This window comes from Lupinus angustifolius, chromosome LG19 (assembly GCF_001865875.1).
Source record: "Lupinus angustifolius cultivar Tanjil chromosome LG19, LupAngTanjil_v1.0, whole genome shotgun sequence".
NCBI lineage: Eukaryota > Viridiplantae > Streptophyta > Magnoliopsida > Fabales > Fabaceae > Lupinus > Lupinus angustifolius.
In genome coordinates, this window is record NC_032027.1 from 7,242,940 (window position 1) to 7,270,331 (window position 27,392).

The window sequence follows — 27,392 nt, forward strand, 5'->3', positions numbered from 1 at the left end:
CGCTCTTAGAGTTCGAACCTTGATATTTTCGTCATCTTGGGATCTAGTTGGACCTTACATCACTAGACCAACACCTTGTGGTATCCATCTTTCATGTTTAATCGTTATTGATTCTTCAAAATAATTTGTTTTTCTCCTTCCTCAATCTTAAATAGGATTTTATAATTTAAAATTTTGATTTGTATAATACTTGCTACTTCAAGTTTATGTCGTTAAAAATGTAGTGACATTAAGAATTTTGTTCCTCATAATGTTTCCGTTCAACCAGTAAGGATAAACATAATTAAACAAACACATACATAGAAATATACTGTCAATATCTACCATATCAAAAGAGTATATTATGTGAAACTTTTTCTTATTTTAAATAATATATACTTAAATTTAAATTTTAATAGTAAATTATTTTTCTGACCAATCTGAGAAAATGACACATGAAGTAACATAATTTTTTAGGGAAAAGGTGAGCTCCCATAAATATATAAGCAAATTTTATTGGGATATTCATATACTTTTAAGTGTAATATATCTAATTAATATATAAATTTGCAATAATTTTTTTATGTACCTCCTAATTCAAAAAAGAGAAAAAAATTATATAGAGGCATAACAATATGTCATATTTGGAGACACATATATTTATATTTCTTGGTACTGTTATTTAACAATAATTTTTAATGTATTATCAAGATCTAATTAATTATATTTATGAGTAAATTACACTGACACCTCCCGAATTTTAGTAAAATTACACAAACTATCCCTCACTTTTTTACACGTACACAAACATCCATTCATTTTTATACTTTCATTACACTGATCACCCATGCATTCTATTTTAAACAAAAAATGTGATAAACGCAATTAAGTTAAACAAAACATGATATATTGTGGAGACAAGTCTAAATAATATATGAGTCAATATTTCTTTATTATTTTTGGTTCGTTACACTATATTATAAGAGAGGTTTAAACAATATTTCTTTAGAATTGTTAATGCATTTTGTAACAAAAAATAATAAAGATACATTGATTTGTATATTATTTAGATTTGTCTACACAATATATCATATTATTTAACTTAATTGCATTTATCACATTTTTTGTTTAAAAGATTAGACTTATTTTTTATAAAGGTGGTCAATATAATGAAAGTATAAAAACTAGGGGAGTTTTGTGTAGGTGTAGAAAAGTGAGAAATAATTTGTGTAATTTCACTAAAACTCAAGGAATGTCAGTATAATTTACTTATACACTTCTTTCTCTTTTAAACATATATATTCACGTGTGTTTATTAAAATTTAAGCATGTAATTATGATGCACAAAAGTTTCCTTCACCTAACAATGAAATAATTAATACTTTCCTTCACACACAAAAAAAACAATTAATACTTTTTGAAAAGTTAAGGTTATTAAAGTAAATTTCATAACAAGAAAAAGAGTAAATTTCATATTTAATTATAAAAAATATTTCAAAACATATCATTGACCAATAAAACGTTAATATAATTGTGTAACCTTAGATTCTAAAAAAAAAAAAATATCAAAAGTTTAATTTCAGATAAAAACACTTGTCATGGAACACTCATTTACACATAAATAAATTAGTTCTATATTCAAAAGTGAAAAAAATATTCTTAATAGTTAAGAGTGAAATTATGATATCATAATTAAAAATTTAACCAATAACCATCTACAAATTGTGTCGGAATAGAAAACATTTTTTAAATGGAAAAAAAAAATATAAATTGACAGTGTAAAAGTTTTTACACTGTCATTATATTATTCATTATTAACTTTTCAATAAAAGTATAAAAATATTACAAATGAAGGTTGAATGTGTATAAATTGTGCACACATTTTACGCTCTTTTTAAATTGTGCAAATTTGTAGGAGAATAAATAAATAATAAATTAATTAGTCATTTCTCGTTTATATTTTAAAAAAGTATATTTATAAATGCAGTCATAAATCAATAAAATGAAACCGTCAAGAAATTATTTGAAATTAATTTCCTATTTTGTTTCCTCCAAATCCAAACTTACACTACAAGCCTTCAAGTTTAAAACTTCTTCATCTTCAAAACTCTTCAACTAACGATCCTCATTTCTAATTTTCAAATTTCTGATTCTATTCCTAACATTTTCTCATTTCCCATTTCCCATTAACTTTCTGTTCTTCATCTCAGATTTTTCAGTTGGGTCCAAAAATAAAATCTTTATTAGTTTTTCAACAACCTCATTATCATTTTATTTGAAAAAATCAATCTTTTTTAATATTAGTATGGAAGGCAATGCATTAGTTTTGGATATAAGTTCTGATGCAGAAGAAGAAGAAGAATCAAAAAGTTTGTTGAAGAAGGAAGAGAGAGAAGGAGACAAAGTTGTTGTTGAGTATGATTGGATAAAACATTTTTTCCATGTAACCGATGAAGAAATAGAACAAGGAAACAAGGTTGTTGTGGTTGATGAAGTGAAGAAGAAAAATGAAGAAGCAACATTATCATCAAAGTGTAGTTCAATAATATCAACAAAACCAGTGAATGATGAAGACGATGATTGTGTTATTCTGGATTTTGACCCTGAAAAGAGTGTTAACTCGGTGGAGCAACCACTCAGTGAGTCTGATGAGTTGCTTGTAGTTGGGGAGAAGGGTCAGGTATTTTCATCCTTATTGTTCTCCTTCTGTTACTGTTGTATATAGAGATTCTATTCTATTCCTTTTTTTTTTCTTTTTTCAATTGTTAGTGTGTTTCGAAAATGTGTATAATCAATTATATAGAATCCATTTTATAGCATGTAAAGTGATTTTACAATGATATGTTTACTCTGAAAAAAAAATTCAACATTTTTTTGTAAAGGGTATATTGGTTTGTTTTGTTAGATAGTTGTAGATAGATCAAATGAGAAGACATGTGATCACTTTTAAAACAACCAAACAACTTTTTCAAAAAAATAATGTTAAAGGGGGTGTTTTTTAGACATAAAAAAGTGATTTTTTAATATCCCAAAATCTCAGTTTAAACTTTAAACCCAAAATGTATTTCCCCCCAACTATTATAATCTTTGCCAAAAGACCTCTTAGTTGGAAAGAAAATGAGAGAATTAATGTCATGCATGACATATTCACATTGCAGCATTTTTTTGTTCTACCATTATTATGGACCGTCATGATGTTTATGTAATTTTTTATCCATGATTTTGGCATTACTTGAATTATATTGTCAACTCTTAAGCATGTAATTATTTCCACATTCTTTACCAAAAGTTTGACTTATATGTATTGTTAACCTTAAGATATTATTCTTTCTTTTTCTATCAGCATTTTTTCATTTCATTTAATGCTTTGGCGTGAAATGTTTGTGGGGTTCATGAAGTGAGAATGGAATCTGAATAGCTTTTTTGTAAAATAGTATGAAATACAAACACTTCGAGATAGTTGTCTTCTCCAACATGTAGACACTCCCTGAACACTTTCAGATATTCCTAACTACATGTTGCAATATTTTATACTTTTACCCTTTTAACTTGTATACCATAATAAGATAGGAATGCAACAGTAATTAGATAAATATTAGCTTTTTATTATGCTTACAATGAATCATATCAACACTCAAAGCTTTTTTTATCTTATTTTATTTTAGATGTTTACTCATACGTTAAGGTAATGTTGTAAACATTTACCCTCCTCATACGTCATTCAGCAGGAGCCTTGTCCACTAAATCATGCATTTATATCTGTGTCTCGTGTCATATCTGTGCTATAGGGGTATAGTCGAACCTATCTCAACTTGGATGGGAGATTGAAAATTGCATAAAAGTGCACGGTTGCCAAGTATAGTCTCATGAAAATTCTTGCAGGACAAGAAATTGCTACATTGGGGATGTTAAGATGACCAAAATGATATAGTTTAAGATGGTCACATACATTTTGAATGCTTTCATTTTCAAAGATTTGAAATAGAATTACTCATCATGATTAAGATCCTAAAAGGTATAGGTAAATGTTGTTATGTTTCCAACTCAATCCAGAGTATTTGGAAGAATGCATATTAGGAGTGGCCAAAAAATTGTCCAATATGGAAATGTGAACTATCTTGAATTTTCCGTCTGTGCTTCATTTATTCTATGTTAATACTTTTCGCTGCGTCACAAGCTCAACAAGGTTATTGATGATTCAGTTATGTTTATCTTTTTAAGTCTTATAATTGGCTTTAAGGCATTAGTATAGGTGTTTTCTTTTTGCTGCAGCATTACATTTTGCTATTTGCTCATTTCATTTCATCTCATTTTGATTTTCTGCACTGAAGTTTCTTTAGTTTTTATGCCTTTTTTATACTCAAAATTACATTTTATATACTTTATTTGCTCATTATTGAATATGTAACTATATCATTTTAGATGTAGAGGTTCATTTTTGTTTTGAACTTGCAGATTGCATGCAGAGACTATCCTCATCCCAGGCATCTTTGTGGCAATTTTCCTTTTTCTTCCACCCCTCACCAGAGTCATTGTGATATGGTAAAGATCATAATTCATAACCTAAATCTTTGTTAAAATTGTTTCTGGTCTATGAGGCACAGACACCTGAACATGGTTGTTGTGACCATGTCTGATATGCATCTGTTTTGAACACTTCAACAACAGTCCAAATTCTATGCTACAACCTTTATGTTTACCTTTTGAATTTTATACCGCAATAGGTGGAAATGCCTTGATAATTAGACAAATGTTATCGTTTTATTAGGTTTACAGTACTTATGTTAACCTTTAAAACACTAAAAGGGCACCAAATTCACACGACTCTCAACTAACGGGACCTGAGAAGGGTAGCTGTATGTAACCTTACTCTTGCAAGCGAAGAGGTTGTTTCCAGGGTTTAAACCAATGACTTCCAAGCCTCAAGACAAACAACCTTACTGTTTCACCGAGTCTTATCTTATGCTACCTTTTAAAACATTTCCTTTATTTTAATTTTATTATTTACGTTTTTATGTTAATCTTAATTTTATATCTTGTATTATTATAAAAAAATCTTCTATAACTTGCCGTATGAGTCTTGTGTCATATCCATGCTTCCTAGTTTCTCATGGTATTTGAATATTTGTTATTCAATATTATTCTTCTATGACCCTTATTTCTGTTTTTGATGATGACATGCAGTGCCATTGCTATGTGTGTGACTCTTTAGCACCATGTCCAAAATGGGGCACCGGCCTTTTAACTTCAGATCATTGTCATGCAACTGAGAAATCCTCGATGTGGAAAACTTTGAGGAAGAATGTCAAGTTGGGCAAGAATGCTCCATTTTCAGTTTCAACCAATTATGCTACTTCACACGATGTTAGGCTTCCCCAGTGTAATATTCTTCAGCCTCATTGGTCTGCAAATTCCATGTTACCAAATCAGACACCAAGTTCGACATCTCTGCATACATGGTCCACTATCTCCTCTCCAAGTCTCATACCTCAGAATCAGCCATTTAGGCCAGCTCTAATGCATACGCGGTCTTCACCAAATTCTACCTTATGGAATCGTGTCTCCCGGCCAAATAGTACTATACCTGTGTGCCACACAGCCACCAACTTATCTCATTCCTTTCCAAGGCAGTTGCTTGGTGTACGAAATCATGCCATCGGTAAGCAACGAGGACACATTGGCACAATGAACGTAGGACTTCAGTTCCGTGGTTCTCATATGATGTCCAATAACGTGAATCCATCATGGCAATGTGACGGATATCGTGCCGCAACAGGATTTTCAAGTAACAACACTCACAGACCAAATTATAGTTGTGGTAATGGTGCTGAAACTCAGGCATATAGCCAATGGAATCATAGTCAGAATGTTTATGGATCTTGGGTCCAGGTTAATGGGCCACCAACTAGATGTGAACCTCATGCACTGGGCCACCCTTTTTGGATTCAAGGTAATGGTGCTGTTCAATCAAGTTATGTTGCTCATATAAATACAAATCAGCAATTAAATAAGCAGCACCAAATTGGAAGTTTTCAAAATGAAAACAATGCGCAAGGAAATATTATCCAATGTGGAATTGCAAAGCAAGATAGCTACCAACAGAAATCTCAAACTGAACATGCCACAAAGCCAGTTTTTTCAGCTTTTGACTCAAATTGGGCTGAGATTACTAGTCAAAGCACTTATCAAGTAAGCGCGACATCCATGAACCAACCATCCGATGTTAAAGTTTCTGGTACACAATTTAGTGGAAGCACTAACCTAACCTCACTTGATGATATCAAGGACTGGCTTTTCGGCGATCAAGATTCTGTTCCGGTTGTAGCATCAGATGCTACTGCTCTGGCATCTGAAGTGAAGATTCCATCTCCTGCTCTTGGCAAAATTGATACCGGAATGTTTTTATCGGATTTTGTTGACTCCTTGGAATGGTAGTAGTAATGTTCTCAATGATAGTGTAAGTGTTTAAGGTACATTGGGCACTGTTTTTTAGGGTGATTCAAGAGTTCTGTTGTTTTGTGCAGTGAGTATGATTCTTTGAACTAGAAAGTCTTATGACTAGGACTAATCAATGAGTTCTGGATTTGAACATAGAAAGAAGTGAGTGAAACTATATATAGTTAGAAGCATTGTTTTGTTTCATATTCAATCATGTTGAGCATTATCTAAGTTTCCGTTTTTTGGGTACTACTGTTGCATAAAGAAAGAAAGAAAATGCATATACTGCAACTATGTTGCAGAGAAGAAAGAAAGAAAGAAAATAGAATTCGTGAAAGAGAAGAAAAGTAAGATTAATAGAGATTCTGGAAAGTAAAATCAATGTATATTCATCGCAAACATTAACAAGCTATATATAGCAATGTGTGCCAACTACTTTCCAAAAATAGTAAAACTACCAACTAACTAAACTAACTAGACTTTCTATAACTAGAAACTGTCTAACTTTATTACAAACTGAATTACATTTAACACTTCCCCTTAATTCAGATTTGGTTTCAAACACTTTAGACCAAGCTTATCCCTAAGTTCTTCAAACCTTTTCTTCTTCAAAGCCTTTGTAAACACATCTGTAATTTGCTCCTCTATTCTGCAGAAACCAAGTTCAAGTTGATGTTTGCTAACTTGATCTCTAAGGAAATGAAACCTTGTCTCTATATGCTTGCTTCTCCCATGTGCAATAGGATTTTTAGCTAGGTTTATGGCTGACTTGTTGTCAACCATTATAAGCATGCCTTCCCCTTCTTCTTTCAATTTCAATTCAGTGAGAAGTTTCCCTAACCAGGAAGCTTGTTGAGCAGCAGTACAAGCAGAGATGTACTCTGCTTCACAAGATGAGAGTGCCACAACATCTTGTTTCTTTGAAGACCAAGAGATTGGTGCCTCACCAAGAAAAAATATGTAGCCACTTGTGCTTTTTCTGTCACATTTATCTCCACACCAATCTGCATCACTGAATCCAATCATCCTGTGATTTTTATCACTGTTTTTGATAGGAAGTATCAAGCCAAGTTCCAAAGTCCCTTTCACATATCTGAGTATTCTTTTTGCTTGTATCAAGTTGGACTTCTTTGGTGATTCCATGTGTCTACTTATCACTCCTACACCATATACAATATTTGGTCTTGTGTTGCAAATGTATCTTAGGCAACCAACCATTTGCCTATAGAGAGTGTTATCAACTATAACATCTTGCTCTGGTTTCTCACAACCTTCATCAGCTTCAATAGGTGTAGAGACAACATTGCATTCTTCCAAGTTGAACCTTCTCAATACATCATTGATGTACTTCTGTTGATGCATTAGGATTCCCTCCTTGACTCTTGAGAATTATATCCCAAGGAAGTAGGATAATTCTCCCAAGTCACTCATTTCAAACTCAGACTTCATTTCTGCTTTGAACTCACAGATTTCATCAAGCTTAGTTCCAGTCACGAGTAAATCATCCACATAGAGACAAATTACTAGGAGATTCTGAACAGTTGAGCCTTTTACATATACACCATACTCTGATCTGCATTTCAGAAAGCCAAGCTTCAATAGGAAGCCATCTATTCTTTTGTTCCAAGCCCTTGGAGCCTGCTTGAGACCATAAAGAGCTTTGTGCAGTTTGTATACTTGATGCTATTTGCCAATTACCTCAAAACCAGGTGGTTGTTTGACATAAACCACCTCATCTAATGGTCCATTTAAGAAAGCAGACTTAACATCCATTTGGTGTATGTGCCAATTGTGATAGCTTGCCAAGGAAACTACTAATCTGATTGTTTCCAATCTTGCCACAGGTGCAAAAACTTCACTATAGTCAAGACCTTGCTTTTGTAAGAAACCTTTTGCAACTACTATTGCTTTATGCTTCACAATTTCACCCTTTGGATTCACCTTGATCTTATATACCCATCTAACATCAATAGCTTTCTTATTTTCTGGTAGGTTAGTTAGATACCAAGTGTGATTCCTTTCAATAGAGCTGAGTTCTTCTCTCATAGCTTGCATCCACTGACTTGATTTCACTGCCTCATGGAAACTTATTGGTTCCATTTCAACTAAGAAAGCCATGTGCACCAATTCTCCTTCTCCAGTGATGCCTGAGTCAGAGAAGACCTCATAGTCACTCAACCTTGTTGGTGGTTGTCTTGATCTATGGGACCTTCTTTCTGGTTGAGCATCTATATCTGCTATTGCTGGTTGTTGTTGGATTTCATCATCTATATGCATTGTAGCACTTTTCTCTTGAACACTATTCTGTCTAGTCCAATCCCAGCATTGTGTCTCATCAAACTTCACATCTCTGCTCACAACAATTTTCTGATTCAAAGAATTAAACAATCTGTAAGCACCTGTGTTGTGATAGCCAAGCATAATCAATTTCTCACCCTTGTCATCAAGTTTTCTTCTCTGCACATCAGGTATATGTTTGTAACAAATAGAACCAAAGATTCTGAGATGACTTATATTTGGTTTCTTGCCTGACCAAGCTTCCTCAGGGGTGATGTTCTCAAGTCTACTAGATGGACATCTATTCAAGATGTATGCAGAGGTTGAGACTGCTTCTCCCCAAAATTTCTTTGGCAACTTCTTTGTTTTCAGCATACTCCTAGCCATGTTTAGGACTGTCCTATTCATCCTTTCTGCAGTTCCATTGTGTTGTGGAGTATAGGGAGCTATGACTTCATGAATTACTCCTTCCTTGTCACAGAAGTCTCTCCATTCAGTTGAGGTGTATTCTCCACCACCATCAGTTTTGAGTGTTTGCAATTTCAACTCCTTCTGTCTTTCTGTTTGAGCTTTAAATCTGAGAAAAGTAAGAAACACATCACTCTTCTTTCTAATGAGATGTATCCATACCTACCTTGTGTAGTCATCTATGAAGGTCACAAAATACTTGTTCTCCCCCAATGATTCTTCCTCAAATGGCCCACACACATCTGAGTAAACCAGTGACAAAGGTCTAGATGATCTAGTAGGTATGTGTGCACCAAAAACGTTTCTTGTTTGCTTGCTTGTGAGACACTCATCACATAGTTCACTAGGGATAGCAATAGAGGGCAGACCTGAAACAATACCAACTCTGCTCAGAAGTTCAAGACCTTTGAAGTTCAGATGGCTATACCTTTGATGCCACACCCAATTTTCTTGCATATGACTGGACAGAAGGCAATTATGATTGTTGATCTGAATGTCAATTTTAAAGGTTCTGTTGTTGGATAGGGGAGCCTTCAAGAGCAGTCTCTTTTTGACATCAAACACTCTTAGCACCTTATTCTCCATTGTCATTGTGTACCCTTTTTCAAGTAATTGACCAAGACTAAGCAAGTTACTTTTCATTTTGGGCACATACAACACACTATTGATGCAAGAAAACTTGCCATCCTTCCTTTGTATGGAGATATCACCAATCCCTTCAGCATCAATGGCACTATGGTATGCAAATTTCACCTTACTTTTAGCAGATTCATCAAGCTTCACAAACCATTCTTTGTGTCTAGTCATATGATTTGAGCAACCAGTGTCAAGGTACCAATACTCACCCTTGACACTCTCCTTTTCTGCTGTAACCATAAGGAGAACTTGTACATCCTCTGACTCTCCTCCATGAGCCATACTAGCTTCAACTTCTGATCCACTAGATTGCTTGAACCTGCACTCAGAGGCATAGTGTCCAAGGTTCTTGCAATTGTAACATTGAATCTTCCTTTTATCAATCTTTTTCTTATTCTTTCTGAATGACTGATCCTGGTGAAGCTGTTTCTGTGCAGAGACCTCATTTCTTCCTCTATCATTCTTCCAATTTCCTCTGGATTTTTTGTGAAAGTTTCCTTGCCCAGAGTTCCTTCTGTTGAATTGTGCTTGAAGGGCCTGGTTAGGATTTCTTTCTTGGTCCATTTCCTTTATTCTCTGCTCATGTGCCTCTAGGGTGCTCTGCAATTCCTCAACCTTGAATGCTTCAAGATCCTTGGATTCCCCTATAGCAACCACAACATGGTCAAACTTGGAGGTCAGTGTTCTCAACACTTTTTCAACCACCAACTGATCCTTCATTACTTCACCACACCCCTTCATCAAATTAGACAGAGATCTAATCTTGGTGAAGTATTCTGCTATGGAATCCCCTTCCTTCATTTGCAGAAGCTCATACTCTCTTCTCAAGCTCTGCAATTTAACCTTCTTCACTTTCTCAGCTCCAACATAGCTCTTTTCAAGATTGTCCCAAGCCTCTTTTGCTGTTTTGGCATTGGCAATCTTCTCAAAGTTTGCTCCATCCACACATTGGTGGATTATGAACAAAGCTTTGCAATCCTTCTTCTTGCATTCTCTGAGTATTGCTTCATCCATTTTTGCATCACCTTCACTGAATTGATACCCTTGTTGCACACTTTCGAGCACTTCTTGGTACCCAAACAGAACTCTCATTTGAACACTCCATCGTTCATAGTTCTTTCCATCTAGGATAGGTAGTGTCATGGTAAAGCCACTATTGGTTGCCATTTTTCCACAGTCCCAAGATCAAGGTAAACAAAGCTCTAGATACCACTGTTGCATAAAGAAAGAAAGAAAATGCATATACTGCAACTATGTTGCAGAGAAGAAAGAAAGAAAGAAAATAGAATTCGTGAAAGAGAAGAAAAGTAAGATTAATAGAGATTCTGGAAAGTAAAATCAATGTATATTCATCTCAAGCATTAACAAGCTATATATAGCAATGTGTGCCAACTACTTTCCAAAAATAGTAAAACTACCAACTAACTAAACTAACTAGACTTTCTATAACTAGAAACTGTCTAACTTTATTACAAACTGAATTACATTTAATAACTACTAGGGTTTCCCTCAAACTATGGGTAAAGAACTAATCTCTTTCGGGATGTGTGGTTGCCCCGTCGTGTCGCTCCCATGAATTGAACACATGACACTAAAAATTATGTTACATTTTTTCCAAGAGAGAGTTTCTCCAATGCCATGTCTCAAAAAAAATTCACACCACCTGCATCATTCTAAAGCATATACAATTCTAAATTTATTATCACTACAAAGCACCATCAAAGTCAAAACACAAGATATTCAACAATGTTCTCTGAGCCTGATTTCATTGTTACTGAGTTCCCTGTATGGATTCATGAAATGTCATTATTTTCTTAGCATCTATATTCTGTTTATTTTAAACTATAAGTTTCATATATATTAGCAGTTCTTGAGCAATCCGGACTGTATATAAATCTTTACGTTATTGATGCATACATAGTTTAGTTCAAAATTTTCTTGCCAAAGGTTTTAAGAGAAACGAAATTATATGGTTACGTGACTTCAACCTAAATGTTTATACTCTATATATCTCAACTTCCAATTGAATTTAATCTTTTAGATTTTAGCTTAAGTTAAACATATAAATAAAGAAATTCTCAATTTAATTGATATATTATAAAACTTATGTATTTACTTTTTAAAGGATGATTTTAGGAGGAGGAAATGGCTGGATTGGACTTAACAAGCCATGGTGGATTGGCATATGAGTATCATGAAGAGGCACATAAACCTTCATTTGGGGCTGAATAGGCCAATCTTTCAGCTGTTTTATTCATTAGTAAATTAAATGTTATGTAGATGTTGTACATATCTACTTAATTGGCTATGTTAACTGAATTGTTAGTTTCATTTTATTTGATACCTTTATTGAAGACAAGAATATTGGGTATCAGTTGTGTACTCCTTTGGATGTTCTTGGTTCTGTATAATAAAGTGGATTATAAAGTTGAACACATTTAAAAAAATGGCTAGACTAAGTTTTTCTGTTAACCAAGTTTAGAGATAGATTTTGTTTGGCACATCTAGTTAAAAGCTTAAAAACTAGCTTAAAGATGAAAAGTTAATTGGAAGCTGAAAAAACTAGGAATTAAAAGCTTATAAAACTAATTTAATTGAAAGTATTTTGTAAGATTAGCCTAACCTATCAACAACAACGGTTAATAATGTAAATGTCTTAAAACTCCTGGATTATAAGTCATAAGGTAGTCTGATAGGGCCTATATTATTAATGAGAAACTCAAGAAAATCTGTTAAGTTAGTATAGCTGAATGACTATGCCTAAAATAATTGGGTTGTTATGACAATTGTCCCCTTAATTTGATCTACCGAAGTGTAGAGTATAGATCAATACTATCTTAGATATTTTCATTTTCCCTCCTTTAAATTGTAAGGAAATGCTATGAATGAAGCATGCCATATATGAATTCAGTAAATTCCTCCTAGTTCTTCTGAATCTCTTTTCTGATAATTATAATTTCAATCAATTAAACAACCTAACATAGTCTTTTTGACTAATCTAATGAAGGCAGCTATGGACTTTTCTTTTAAAATCCTCCTAAGCTAAGCAAGGTTGCTAGCTTATTTTTCCTCAAATAAATTGGCTGACTATCTTATTATATCCATTGTCAAACAAATAGTATTAACCATAATTCATCACTGAAAGTGGTAATCATTATTCATTAGGCATGTAGTTATGCTAACACCATTTGATGTGTTCTAATGACTCCAAATTTACAAAGCTAAGAAGCCATTTCATGACTTACATCATCAAGTATTTATTTCCTTTGATTTTGTTCAAGCTGTTGCATCTAATTAGTAAAATATCTATTTTCAACACCAAACATTCCCAGGCTTGTGTAAAGCATTCAATATTTTCATAAAGCATACCAAGCAACAACATGTTATTTTTCTATTTACAGCAAGTGATATTAACAGTTAAGAAAGAGAATAACTATATTACCATATTAGTTAGAGTAATATCATTGTTAGTTAGAAGTTAGTCAGATTGGTTTATTGAGTAAGAAAGTTAGTTATTAGTTAGTTATTTCTATTGCTTAAGACATGAGATTGGCATAATGTACCAACAGTTACAAACAGTTTTGGTTAGACAGTTGAGTTGGTTAACTGATGTAGCTAATAACACAATCATATAAAAAGAAACACTTTTCCTCCACAATTCCATTGTTTTCCATTCTGTTTGTCCATTTTGATAAAGCCTTATCAGCAACCAAACATATCTTGAAATGAAACTCCTTATACCTACCTAAAAATGAGGATCTTATCATAACAAATTAAATAAAATTTCTATAAGTGAAAATTAGGATTTAAAACAAATTATGAGAGTGAAAAATGAGTATTCATTATATATATATAACAAAAATTAATTATGTAAAATAATTTATACTAATATTTTTTTGGTCACATTCTTAATGAGTCTAGAGTGATTTCATGTTTTGTCCATACAAGCGGATGTTAATTTTAATTCTACATCAACTATGCTTTTAAAGCCTCCATATTATTTCATGTGGCATCTAAATGAATGGTGTCCCCTCACTCCACACTCAAGAAAGTGGCCCATGCACAAAATTAACAGCACTTGTTGTAGATGATGATAAACCTTTCCCAATGATTCATCAAGGGATGCTGAATAGAGTTTGAGTGAAACATCATGCAGTGGAAGATGGCAAAGAAGCAGTAGACATTCATTGTCCTGGTCAAAGTTTTGACCTTATTATCCTCGAAATATAATCTTGCTAACTTATATTGTTTTGCATTACTGTATGAAAAGAATGATGGCATAATGAATTTCATGTGCATGTATAGTGAATTCACAAGTTGCATGTTTAAATTTTATGTAGGCGACAAAAAACTGATATGGACAAAAATAAAGTCATGTTTCAAATGGATTTGGTATAAGTTTGGGTTACATCAAAGAGGCAATAATGATAGTCTATTTTTTAGCTACATTGCATTCGGGTATCATATTTTGGGCTCGAGATTGGATAAGCATAAACCCAATCTGGTCCACTCCATTATCATCCCTATTAATTGCTACCAAGTACAATTGGGAATAAAGCAGTATTGCTCTCTATGGATAGTTAATGTTGTACAAAGAAGAAACTCCAAAAGACCTGTTATTAAGTTGATCAATGTATCTTACAATGGATCCTTCTACTTGCAATTTTCAAAAATATCAAACTTTTCAGCTGCAACTAATTTTGCCACATCATCAACTAAACTAGTCTATTAAGCCTTGATCATGTGCCTTGTTGTTTCTAGATATATCAATCCAATTGTTATTAGCTCTGTTATCTGAGCTGTTGATTTCACTCTATAATTCTCATTATATATCTAATTATCTATATATGCTAATGATCAATATATGGCCATAGAAGAACACTTTTGTTGTCTTTCTTTTTATGCCTCTATTCACCAGAAACATGTGCTGGATATAGAGTGCCCAAATTGTGATTATTGAGAGGCTGGAAGCTTGTCTGCTGGTACATAATATAGATATAGTTGAACACTGGCAAAGAGCTGAATCTGAATTACAATTGTAACTCAGAAAACATATTTGATTTGTGTTGTAATGATATTGGAGAAACGTCTGATTTGGATGCTTTATTCACTGTAAAACTTGTGCAATATTATTGGGAGGGGATCCAGTTAGTATAGGAGTAAGTTAAAAAAACTTCACTTACTCCATATATAATTGGATACTAATTTAACAAGTTCTACACTTACCCATTTATAAAGGTAGCATTTGAATAGGTTTCAAAATTCAATATTTTCATATGAAAGTATATATATATTAATGCTTCACCATAAGATTGCTAAAGTTAAGGGAGCTAACAATTTCAACATCATTCCAGGTGCATTAAAGAAACTTTGCCAGAAAGGGTAGGTAGTCCCATTTCCATGTTGATAATGTCCTGCGTGTTAGGATAAAGTACCTACTTCTGACTCACTCTGGCCTTGTAATCATCTTGTGATATTATCAAACTACGACTTCATGAATCAATCATTTCTCTTCATCCTCGGAATCCGATTTCGCAAAAACTGGCTCAGGTTGGGTTTCTGCATATGCCGGAGCAATGAACTTCGGCTCCTTTGCTGCAACATCAGCATATTTCAGGATAGCTTCCCTTGGATCTTCCTCCATCCATGTCTCCTTAATCATACCCCCTTGCTGCAATTACATCAAAATATAAGTACCTTCCATGGTCATTGGAAAGTTAAGAAAATGGTGAGAAATGCACACAAAACAACAATACCTTCATGAGATACTGGGTCAGTAAGCTTCCTTGAGTTGTGCCAACTCGCCCACCAAAGCCAGGTCCTGTCATGGGAAGCTCAGGCTTATGGGACTTCATTGGATCCTTTAGTATCTTCTCTCGCTGACGCTTCCGGCTTGGCTGATCTCTAAATAGTGGTAAGGAGTGAGGATTGTGAATAACTGGTTTTGCCTCAAAATCATCAATTGATTTTTTCCTGGGTGCACGAGCAACACAAACAAGAGCTCCTCTTTCACTGAGGGTTGGATCATATAGTACGTGAGTCCCTCCTTGGCTTTTATCACCAACAGTTGCAAAGATCTGTTACGGATAAAACGATTCAGGAAGCGTTATAAGCATAATTACAAAACTACACATGAGAAAACTGTTCAAGTATCATAAACGTGACATTATGTTACCTGATTCAGTTTAGGGTGCCAAGAGCACTGAACAACGCTACACGTGGGGGATATGCCGACTCTTGAAACAAGCTCAAGGTTTACTCTATCAAAGAAGCACAATAAACCTCCAGTCGAGCTCTCCCTTTCAACAGATGTTCCAGTCAAAAAGAGTTGCTCATCAGGACTGAAGGTAATATTTGTTTGACCATAGTTATTTGGAAGATCCTCAAATACCTTCAAAGCTTCCTTTGCTTTGCGCAAATCCCAAACCTGAGACATAATACATTCGTCCATGAGAAGTCAGAAAGATTAGATAAGTGTAAATGCATGCCTAATAAAAAATTCAAACAGCAACATAATAAGGAATGGTTTCGAAGATCTAATCATTTATTTACCTTCAACGAACCATCAAAGCTTCTTGATAATAACAACCTCCCATCACTAGAAAATTTCAGAGCAGTAATATCATCCGAATGGCTTTTTTCAATATGCACATCTGGTCTACTCCCCCATCCAGGCTTAATGTTCCAAACCTGTGAAAATCAATTGACGACAAACAATATAAGGAGAAAGATAATGTTGTTTCCAGCTTAAAAGCAGCATACAGATGTTGACTTCATCACCAAATAAAGTCAGTAAAAAAAGATAAGTACCTGTATAGAACCATCTCCTATACCGCCAGCAATGCATTTACCATCCCGATCCCATGCGCAAGTGGTGACAGGAACTCTTCCAGGTCTTGCAAGCTTTGGTTTAATGACCTATGCATTGAAAGATAGCAGCATAACTTCAATAAAAATAGTTTATAGCAAAATTATCACAACTCTGTCCAGAGAGATACATAAAAATTTCCATAAACCCTTTTGGAAGGGTTGAAAAAATTCTCATCTTCATTATTATTACAATAACCACATGTTTTAATTGATGCATTTACCAACACAAAGGCAGGCATGAATATTCTTTTTTTATTATTGGGGGAGGAAATTTTTTGGTGAAATTCTGAGTTCACAGAAAAATAAAATAAATATATGATAAGATAATACCTAGGAAAGGAGTAATTCATTAAAACTTAGTACCTAATTATAATTAACCTGTAACTTTTCTTTTCCATCAAGTAATGAGTCAGAGCAAATAAGGGTATTTATATAGACAGTGCTAGTAACTTCACAACCTTAAGTGAAGTAGCAGCCAGTAATTCTAAAGCAATGTCTAAAGTAACAGATACTCTTGGCCATTATTATCTGAAATGCCTAAATTTTCATATTAAAAATTCAAGCATCTGCACATATTAATAAATATAAAATTCACAAAAAGTTCCATTTAAAGATTATACATTAAAAAATAAAATTGCAATGCATACAGATATGCCCATGCATGGAGCTAGTCTAGAGCGAACATTTTATGATTTGAGGAAGAACAAGAGTAAGGTAAGAATTTTAATACCTGTTTCTGACTTTTGAAGTCATTTACATCCCATATGCGTAGTGACCCATCCTCTGATGATGTTAAAATTGTTTCTTTGTTTTTTGGATGCCACTCTCCACATGTCAATCCAGTTATGTGGCCCTTGGTATTCTTTAAATCACGAATATACATATCTCCCTTCATAAACTCTCCCAGAGTAAGCCCATCACGATCATAAATCTGTGACAAAGGTAACAGTTATGGTTCATGGAGAAGCTCTAAAGCAAAAAAGGAATTAAGATATAATGATGACATGTGCAACCTTTGCCTGAGCTGATCCAGTCACACACAAAAAGCGATCAGCAGAGGGACTCCAACTTAGATGGCGAACTTGATGACCTTCAGATGGCTCCAGTTGTCGAAATGATTGCAATCGAGAATTCATTCCTTGAAAGTCATACATACGTACTGTATAGTCGTAACTTCCAGAAAGTACTCTGGAACCAGTGTGATCCACAGCAAGAGCTGACACAACCTGCCAATGGTATCCCAATTAGCAACAAAATATTACAAGGTGCAACTTACTCTTTTCCTTCCCATTTCATTATTAAGGTATGGTTCAAAACATGGCAATTTAATTTCTAGAACATACCAAACCATGCATATAAACTCTCTGCAAGTAGGAGTGGAAATGGGCTGGACTAAGCTTTGCCTAACTAGGCCTTAACAGATGTTGTAAAATGTCAGCTTGAGTCTGGTCTGTTACATTTTTATGGGGGGAGGCTAAATCACCTTCTATAAAAATGTACATCTGGTGAAAACCTAGTTAAATGTATATATTACAAGACCTTCATATGGACCAATATATGGAGACCTCTTAACTTATTAACAAGTATAACGTGTATCAAAATTATTAATTTTTCCATATAAAATAATTACACTATACTAGCATAAATTTGTAAAATATGTAATCATTATAAAGTTATCATTATGTAAATAAATATCAAATAAACAGACTAACACAGTATGCATAATAGTTTTCAAAAGCTCAAGAAGCCGAAAGCCTTTCATATTTGCTAAATGGTAACTGATGCCCCGATGGCAGCATAATCTATTCCCACCCCCATCTACAAGGGAACTTTCTGCACATGCAGGAGCGGTTAAATAATTTTATATTTTGCATGATTTGGTAAGTTAAGGGAGCTGAATTCTAAAGCATAGGATATGTTATCAGCAATTGCACGTTTTAGCCAGAATAATTATTGCCGCTACACTGCCATGCCTTAAACCAAAGGTAGACCCTCTGTTTTATTTTACTCTGTTGTGTTTATAATTCTTATTCTAGTATTTGTATCAAACACTATAAAGGCTAAAAGTTATTAATACTATTCACGAAGCCTCTAAAACAAAAGTGCAAATCCTTAGGGTTTGAAATTGTAAAAGCAAAAGAAACCTAGCATCCTTATATTTCAATTTGTCGTATATATAACTCAGATTCACGAAGAATAAAAAAACCAGTAAATTTGGGAAAAGAAACAGCAAAATTTCTACTTCAAAATTTCAATTCTGTTAAATTTGTGAAATTGAGAGAGATAGGAATTACCTTGGTATGGCCCTTGAGGACAATCTCATTAGTAATCGGAATCCGAAACCGTTTCCCAACCTCGTCTTCATCCGAATCTTCTTCTTCTTCGTCTTCGTCAGAGGTCAAATTGGCGGCAGGGGGCGGTGGTGGCGGGCCAATCATCTCACCGTCATCATCATCATCATCATCAATGGATCCATGTGGCGGTGGAGGGGGTCCGACCAAGACGCCGTCATCATGAGATTCCGGCGGCGGCGGCGGAGGGGTAGGGTTTACGGAAGAGAGAGAAATGTTACGACGAGTGGCGTTGTGAATTGCTTCGAGTGGGGTATGAGATTTGGATTGCTTACCAAAGGAAAGAGGGAATTGAGATCGAACGCCGTCGTATAACTCACCCTCCGTTGAATCATCCATTCTTTCTTTTGCTTTATGTTACTTCCAAGTTCCAACAACCACTAAGTACCACCAGGTATAATGCACGGCTTGGATTTTGATTTTTGGACCGTTTAATTTATCTCCTTTTCTATATCTATCTAATCTATGTTTTAGTGTCATTTTAATTTTACTCTAATTCGTTTTTTTTAAGATTTAGTCTCGATAGGTATTGATTATTTTATTATTGACTGAAATAAAAATAGGTAAAATTGTTACTTAGTCGATTAAGTTTTTTCCTCAGTTTATTACTAATAAGGTGTTGGTTTAATAGTACAAGGCCGCACTGAATCCCTCGATGGTTCAATTTTTGGGAGTGATACTTATTGTGAGGAGCAATACCAACCCCGAAATGATTAATTCCTTACTCAAAAAGATAAAAAAAATGCCCTTAATAATACCTAGAAAATCTATTCCTCAATTTTTTTCTCCTAAGTCTTAACTTCACTCCATCAACTTTGCTCTTATAGTTTTACTCATCACATTGACATTAGGGTGAATATGAGTAGAAATTATATCTAGTAAAATTTGTTCGTTTTTAAGGCTAAATGTTGATTATATATATTTTTAATTTGAATTTAGTCTTAGATCTAAAACTTAATCCAACCCTAAGTATTGATCAGGTTAGCTTTTGAATTTGAACTCAACCCTAAATCAATTAAATATAATGTATACCAAAAAGTTTTTCCAATATTGTTTATTATTATGGATATATAATTTGACTTGTATATCCTTATTGAAATATTTTTGTTAATTATTTTCATATAGAAAAAAAATTAAAGAATGATCCTTTGTGCCAAAGAATGAGTGGCGAGTAAAGTTGTTACTTATCCGACTCTAAATATTGTTTGAATCTAATTTTTGAACATAAAACAAACTCCTAAACCTGACAAAACTCTACCATAATATTCGAGATCAATCATGGTCAGGTCAAATTGGGTAAACAAGTACAATCGGGTCAAACCAAGTGAATGAGCAAAGGCAATCCAGCTCATCACTAGTGGACACTTTTCTAAGTGTGTCACTTATTTCTTTTTACCCGTGTCATAAAAAAATAGATAGACGATAGACCGAAGAAAAAAAGGCAAGAGATCAATATGGGGTCCTCTGCTTCTGAAATATACTATCTATTCTTTAACTCTTTTTAACCAAAAAAATATCATATATTAGGATATAGTCATTTTAAGAATCCTATAAAAGTTTTAGGTCCATTTTCTCCAAGAGAGAATTAGCATGTTTTTATGGGTTAAGAACAGTTCTCTTACCTTGACCATGTTCACTATGTTTTCTATCATGCAGTTTAATATTGTTGATGATAGATACTCTATGAGACTGCAAGTCTCGATGCAACACTAAGGGTGACCTAGAGGTTACGAGTTTAAAGTCTAGAAACAACTTCTATGGAAGTAAATAAGATTTCTTTAATAATATAACAAGGAATACAATGCATCAAAGAGCTGCTCATCTTTTCATGCCAAGGCAAAAAAAGAAGCAGTTTTGACTTTTAAGAATAAACTACAACACTATTATTGCTTCAGATAGAAGAAAATCACTTAAATGCTTAAAGTACATTGCCAAAAGTAAGGACTTAATGTAGAGATTGAAAAATCACAAATTAATGCAGCCATTCATGTGAAATAATGAATATCTCAAGAGCAATGGTTGATGCTGCTAGAAGCAGAATCATCTTATAAGCTCCCAAGAAGAGCAGTGGCTTTATCTTGCAAAATCTGCCATGCTCCCTTGACATGCCTCTTTTCCGTCAATGGTGCTCCTACTGCCAAACGTAGAATGTACTGACCCGAAAGAACCTGCACATATTGTTTATCATCAGGGGAAATGATAAAGGCGATAGAAGATACAGAACTCGTGAAGATAAGTTATGATTTACCGTGTGTGTTATGAATACATTTCCTGTTGCATTTACTGAGTCGAGTAGATCATGATTTAGTTTATTGCCGTGATCTTCAGAGTTTGGAGGAGGCAAAACCCGAAAACAAACTAAAGAGAATGTGCGAGGCACAACGATCTGCATACATAATTTGTTGCACATTTTTACATGGCAAATGGAGAGAATTATAACATGGAATGAGTAAATGAGATAAGACATTCATAATTGGCATATTTTGGTGTCAAAACATATTATGTCAAAAGCAATACTCAAGGAGCGTTGTTATAGTATAGATACTTTGTGCTATAGAACTCTGTCACGCAATTAAGTTAGGAAATGACCAATGAAGTTTTTCTTTGAAGGAAGAATACCTTGAATCTTGCATCCTGAGCAACAAGCTCCTCGAAATAAGCAGCCAAGTCAATATGGTTTCTTATGTAACTTCGCAAACCTTCCAATCCGTAGAGACGTAACACCATCCACAATTTTAATGATCTGTATCCCAGCATAGGTTAATAGGCAATGTTACACATCTTCTGGTACTTACAGATCTTTTAAGGTTTGTAGAATTTTGTATTAGTTAGAGATAATGCTAAGGATTTAATGAAAGTTTTGACATCGAAGGTTCTCGTTATTTCTTAACGAGTAAGGGAAGAAAGAAACTGGTAGAATACAAATTTACAAATCATGATCACACTCACATTGGCAAATAAATGAATGTATGAATGATGCTAGTTTATGCATGTGGATGCACATGTAAGTTCTATAGAACATAGTTCAAGTTGAGAGAGGAAGATATATAATATACCACACACAAACAAGTAAATCTGTTATTTGAAAAGCAATGTCAGTGTGTTTTCAAACGAAAATTTTCAGACACCTAAAGCGGCGTCCAAGAGGAATTTGCCAATCTTTGTAATCTATGACCATGTTTTCTTGAGATGCCTGCAAATTGAAGAAGCATAAGACAATTAGACAAGGACTTAATAACAATAGCTGCAACATTTAACATCACATCTTCTTATCTAAGAAATAACATGACTATGTTCGCTCTAGATTCGCTGAGTCCATGAACTGTAGAGGAAACAAATTTAACAGTGATATAAATGAAAAAAGAAATGGAAAATTAATTCTTCCAGTTTCATTTCATGTTTAATATGATACCCAAAATGCCATATGATTCTTGATAGAGGTTAGTTCAATTCTTATAGGAAGAGGAAGCCAAGAAAAACCATAAACGAAACGATTGGGAAATATTTAAAGATCAATGCTTTATCAATGAACATGATTGTAGACCATTATGACGTTGTTCGACCTATGTAGCCGACCCCACCTAGTGGTTGTTGTTGCATATAAATTGATGATAGAAAATAATCTTGACAGACATGGTTTAAAAAGGTGAAAAAGATTTGAACAACAAAACCATAAAAAGCTCTTGAGAATGGCAATATTACATAATGCTCCAAGAAAAAATAAACTGAGGAAGATGATTCACAAGTTCAGAAGCCTCTCACAGCAAAACTTATATGCAAACCACAAGCATTTAAATAGAAACTAACCTTATTTTTCAGAAATTCAGGATTTGTAGACAGTGACTGAATTAGAGCACTCCTGTCCTGTCATTAATTCACTATCAATTTCACTTATGTACATCTACTTTATGAAGTAAATTGAAATGTTAGATAAAAATCCAGAAGTAAGATTAAGAACAAAAAAATGTGCACTATCGATACCTTAACCCAAAGTAGCGAACAGTCAAAGTTTGTCAGGAACCATTTATGCGCATTCATGTTAAATGAGTCTGCTTCTTCAACACCATCAATGTGGTGGCGGTACTCTGGACATATACCAGCACTTCCAGCATAAGCAGCATCGACATGAAACCAAATGTTGTTGATCTGCCAAGAAGACATGACATTCATATGAGTGACTTAATTCTATGTATAACTGTCCAAGATGCTTTTATAAACTTGTGAGATACAAGTTTATCAAGACCATTTCATAGGCAATGTTATCTCATTGAATTTCTAGGTAATCATTTATGTTTTTCATCTATGTAGCTTCCTTCCTAAGTCCCTTATGAGTAACACTTCTTTTTTAATTATCCTCATCAACTTCAAACAAATATTTTACCTTAGCAATTCTCCCTAATGCAGGAAGAGGATCAAGAGCTGTTGATGAAGTGGTTCCGACCTGCATGTATAGATGCAGAGTAAATGTGGTTACTTCCAGAAACTTAATATCCTCAAATTGATGGAAAGATTCAGATACATCTCTATTCATCAAGAAGGAATACATAACCAACATTAGTGTCAACAATATAGTTTCAGTTGATAAAGGTCTACTAGATTAATTTTCCATATAGTACCATCATGAGAGTCAATATCTTTCTGTAAGTCCATTTAAATAATATTCATATCAAATCACCTGCATGTACAACATAACATCCATTTTTTTGGCATGAAAATGGTATAATTATATCTGAAACCACATTTGTTCCCAGCAAAAACTAACAAAGAAAAGCTCCTAATAACATCAACAACCAAGTCTTAATCCCACTAGGTGAGGTTAAGCTACATGGATCGAACAACATCATAAAGTTTTATCATAAATCATGTTCAATGATAAAGCATTGATATCTAAATCTTTCCTAATCGTTTTGCCTAAAGATCTAATAACAACCGAAGAAGGATATGTTATCCCTTGACCCAACACTGTCGAGTTGAGCAATTTCGAAATTGAATATTGGATGTAAGAAACACACACACACAAAAACTGGACAGTTAAGTTAATTCATTGCAAGGTAGTTTGAGTTTTGAGACAAACTAATATCATAGAGCATTAGAGCCTTTAGTTCTTACAGTAGCACATAAGAAAAAAGGTATAAGACCACTGGTAATGTCACTTGAAATTGCTTCAGAAAGTACATCAGGAGAAAGTGCATAATTTGTGGAAGAATCAGTTTTAAGCAACCTGCAAAGCTCTGGATTAAGTCCTCCTATCTGCAATTTAAAAAAAAATTAAAATTAATCATGAAAATGATCTCAAGTTGATAATAATACAATCTTCAACAATGATACTATGCAACACAGAGGATGATTCTGTTTCCAAAATTGAAGGTTCAAACCAATATATGGCAAAAAGGCTCTTGTAATTTATGTCATTGAAGATACCTGGCAGGCTTTTTGTAAAGCAGAGTGTGTTTGATCAGATGCATATGTAACAAGCTTATTAAGGGCGCTCCTTCCGACCCTCCGTAAGATCTTATCACGGGCAGCCACCAAGACAACTAGCACAGCTTCACTTGCTGTTCCCTGGATAACTCCACCACCTTGCCCTACAATAACATCTCTGAGTTCCCATGTTTCACAGGTTTACATATCATAGTACTTGAGTTTCTACTAAATGAAGTATTTATATAACATTTAGGTTCAAACTCTTATCATCCATGAAATTAAGTTAAGATGCAGTTGAATAACATCTCAAGCATGAGATTTTGCAACCTCATTAAAACTTAGTAGACAATAGAGAAAGATACCAAGTAAGAAAAATATTGAAGGCATAAGAGAAATACACAGAAGATGCGTAGAAATCCATGTTATATTACATAAGAAAAAGACGACACAGAGTGAGTCATACTCTACACAGAAGATACCAATTAGAAGTCCATATCACAAAGGAACCTGTGGAGCCAGAAATAAGTACTAAAAAGTAAGAACTGTTAAGAGCTTCATCTATTATTTGCTTAATTATCAATTAAAACATCATTTGAAAACACTGCCTTGTCTATTTCAGATACAAGACAGAATAGTCGATATCAGATCTTCACATGAGATTAATTGGAACAAGATACATCAGTCCAAGATCTTACTACTTACCGGTAGAATAAAAATCATCGGGCAGATTAAGTGCCTTCGCAAGCCAGTCCAGCACAATAGTTTCAAGTTCAGTTGCAGCAGGAGAAGTTATCCAGCTGAAACCCACAATGTTAAGACCAGCACTCAGCATTTCTCCTAGGAATCCAGCAATGCTACTGTTGGAAGGAAAATATGCAAAATAATTTGGGCTTTGCCAATGTGTCACCCCTGGCAGTATCTTTTCCTGTATATCTAAAATTCGATATGCACGACATATGTTTCAGACATATCTAGAAAAAAATTTGGGTACAAGAGAAAGGGATTAATAATACCATATATAATTCTATGACATAATTTCTATGACCAAAAACAATAGTTAAGAGAAGAATGAAAAACGTTGACAAAAGAAGTGAATCCAGAAACCCCAGGTAAGAATTTTCACCATTCAGAACATGTTGCAATGGCTCAGGGTGGTCAGGTGCAGAATCTGGCAAAAGTTTCCCAAGGTAACCTGGCTGCAATGAGGAAGAACCTTTAAGGAAACTCAGTATAAACACAATGATTACAAGCTAGAATTATCATGACTAGTGAGATAGACATACATACATATATCTAAATATAACTTCGTTACTGTGACAAATGAAAACTATTATGTATATGTGAGTACATATATGTATGTATAATCATTAATGAATGGCCACCCCACTTAGTAATCTCCCTTCAACTAGAACCTTTAAGGAAACTCAGTATATACACAATGATTACAAGCTAGAATTATTATGCCTAGTGAGATACACATACATACAGATATTAATATATGTAAAGCTTTGTTAATGTGACGAATGAAAATTATCATGTATATGTTGTATATATATGTATGCCTATGTGTAGGGCTCAATCTCAAGAACACTAGTTAAGCAGGAGCAACTCACTGTTAGTTGATTCACCTTCTATGTGGTAAATAACATAGTCACTTGATAAGCGGTTGTATTCGGTACAAGTACGAATACATTGTATGTAGTATGCTATCCTATTAAATACATGTTGGGATATACTTTGTTGGAACACTTTCTTGGTTCACTTTATGTTTTAGTGGTATACTTTTATTTTTTAAACTTATTTATGTTTTTTTATGAATAATTAAATGAATTGAACTAAATATTTTAAGATTTGTAACCGTGTTAATTCAATTTTATATCAGTTAGTAAAATAAAACTTGTATCTCTCTTATCAAAGGCCCATTTTGTTAAAAAGAAATATTAGGGTTTTCTTTCTTCCCCACTTTTATTGATTCAAAACACAGAAGAATTGTGAATCGGTTCTCGCAAACTGGTTCGTGGATATGACCGAATTATGTGACTATGGTAAATAAAAGTGATATATAGTATTCTATATATTCACAACACAAAATAATCTAATTCAGCTGGCTAACTGAAACATGACAAAGAACAAAGAAGATGAAAGAATGTAAAAGGGACCTGAACTTGGCTTAGAACAGGAAAATTTTCAATGGTTTTGTAGTAATCAGCAATGAAATCAACCATCTTATGAGCTTCCTCTCTTAATTGCTCAGAATCCATGCTCCTTAATCCACTTCCTTCTTCTTTTTCTTCCCTGTTCAACAATTTCAAGTACATGTATTCATTAATTCATTAAACAATGCAATGAATGAAATAGCACCATAGGGGAACAGAGAAAATGGTTAAATAACAAGTTTGTTTGTTGCATTTTGTCACTCACATTTGTAACGCAGAAAAAATGGAGTTAGAGAGTTTAGTTATCCAACTAATAGTGAATTTTCAATACAATGTTTTGGATCATGTTTAAAAAATGTAGTTGTTCGTATATAAGGGATTCCTATTACTTTTTGGAGTAGTTGAAACCTGTCCCTTCGTTTTTTTTATATCTCATAGTTCTAACTTCTAAGCCATAAAATTGAAGAGGGCTAGTTCATGAGGTTTCCCTAAAAAACAACAATATTTTATCATTCCCTATCTAAATTTATTATTTTATATTGTTTAATATCTATCCACTATTAATATAAATATTTATACATAAACCGGTTTATCTTTCCGATCCGGCAGAACAACTCAAAAGATAAAGAAGTATCGTTAATTTCTTCATGCTCGTTCCAAGTTCGAAATACTATTTGTACAAATAAGAATCCCCTCGTTATATGATTTCATCTATACTATATATAAAGCCAAAACTTGAAATAATTTTCTTAATGGTGTAATTTTCATTTCCTATATTGCCCTTAATATTATT

At 33.8% G+C, this 27,392-nt stretch overlaps 3 protein-coding genes across 4 annotated transcripts; 1 reads left to right on the plus strand and 2 right to left on the minus strand.

The window, feature by feature from the left end:
* On the plus strand, window positions 2,267–6,621 carry LOC109333858. The gene is made up of 3 exons (XM_019569440.1): window positions 2,267–2,659; window positions 4,435–4,521; window positions 5,164–6,621. Exons 1-3 carry the CDS (start codon window positions 2,285–2,287, stop codon window positions 6,412–6,414), a joined length of 1,713 nt encoding a protein of 570 aa, XP_019424985.1. The 5' UTR covers window positions 2,267–2,284; the 3' UTR covers window positions 6,415–6,621.
* Window positions 15,004–19,428, minus strand: LOC109334614 (WD repeat-containing protein 70). Of its 2 annotated transcripts, XM_019570482.1 has the most exons (9): window positions 19,207–19,428; window positions 18,963–19,161; window positions 17,682–17,894; window positions 17,399–17,599; window positions 16,609–16,716; window positions 16,351–16,488; window positions 15,974–16,225; window positions 15,555–15,875; window positions 15,004–15,469 (listed from the first exon to the last, which is right to left on the minus strand). In XM_019570482.1, the coding sequence occupies exons 1-9, from the start codon at window positions 19,356–19,358 to the stop codon at window positions 15,302–15,304; spliced, it is 1,752 nt and encodes a 583-aa protein (XP_019426027.1). In that variant the 5' UTR covers window positions 19,359–19,428; the 3' UTR covers window positions 15,004–15,301. The 2 variants fall into 2 exon arrangements, with proteins under 2 accessions (XP_019426027.1, XP_019426025.1); XM_019570480.1 differs by having other exon boundaries at window positions 18,963–19,427.
* LOC109334832 (tyrosine decarboxylase 1) lies at window positions 20,918–26,909 on the minus strand. The gene is made up of 13 exons (XM_019570807.1): window positions 26,865–26,909; window positions 26,603–26,738; window positions 25,567–25,639; window positions 25,146–25,376; window positions 24,441–24,604; window positions 24,129–24,269; window positions 23,401–23,460; window positions 23,001–23,165; window positions 22,827–22,883; window positions 22,148–22,212; window positions 21,639–21,762; window positions 21,268–21,405; window positions 20,918–21,187 (listed from the first exon to the last, which is right to left on the minus strand). Coding segments are annotated over exons 1-13 (1,479 nt in total). The 5' UTR covers window positions 26,867–26,909; the 3' UTR covers window positions 20,918–21,064.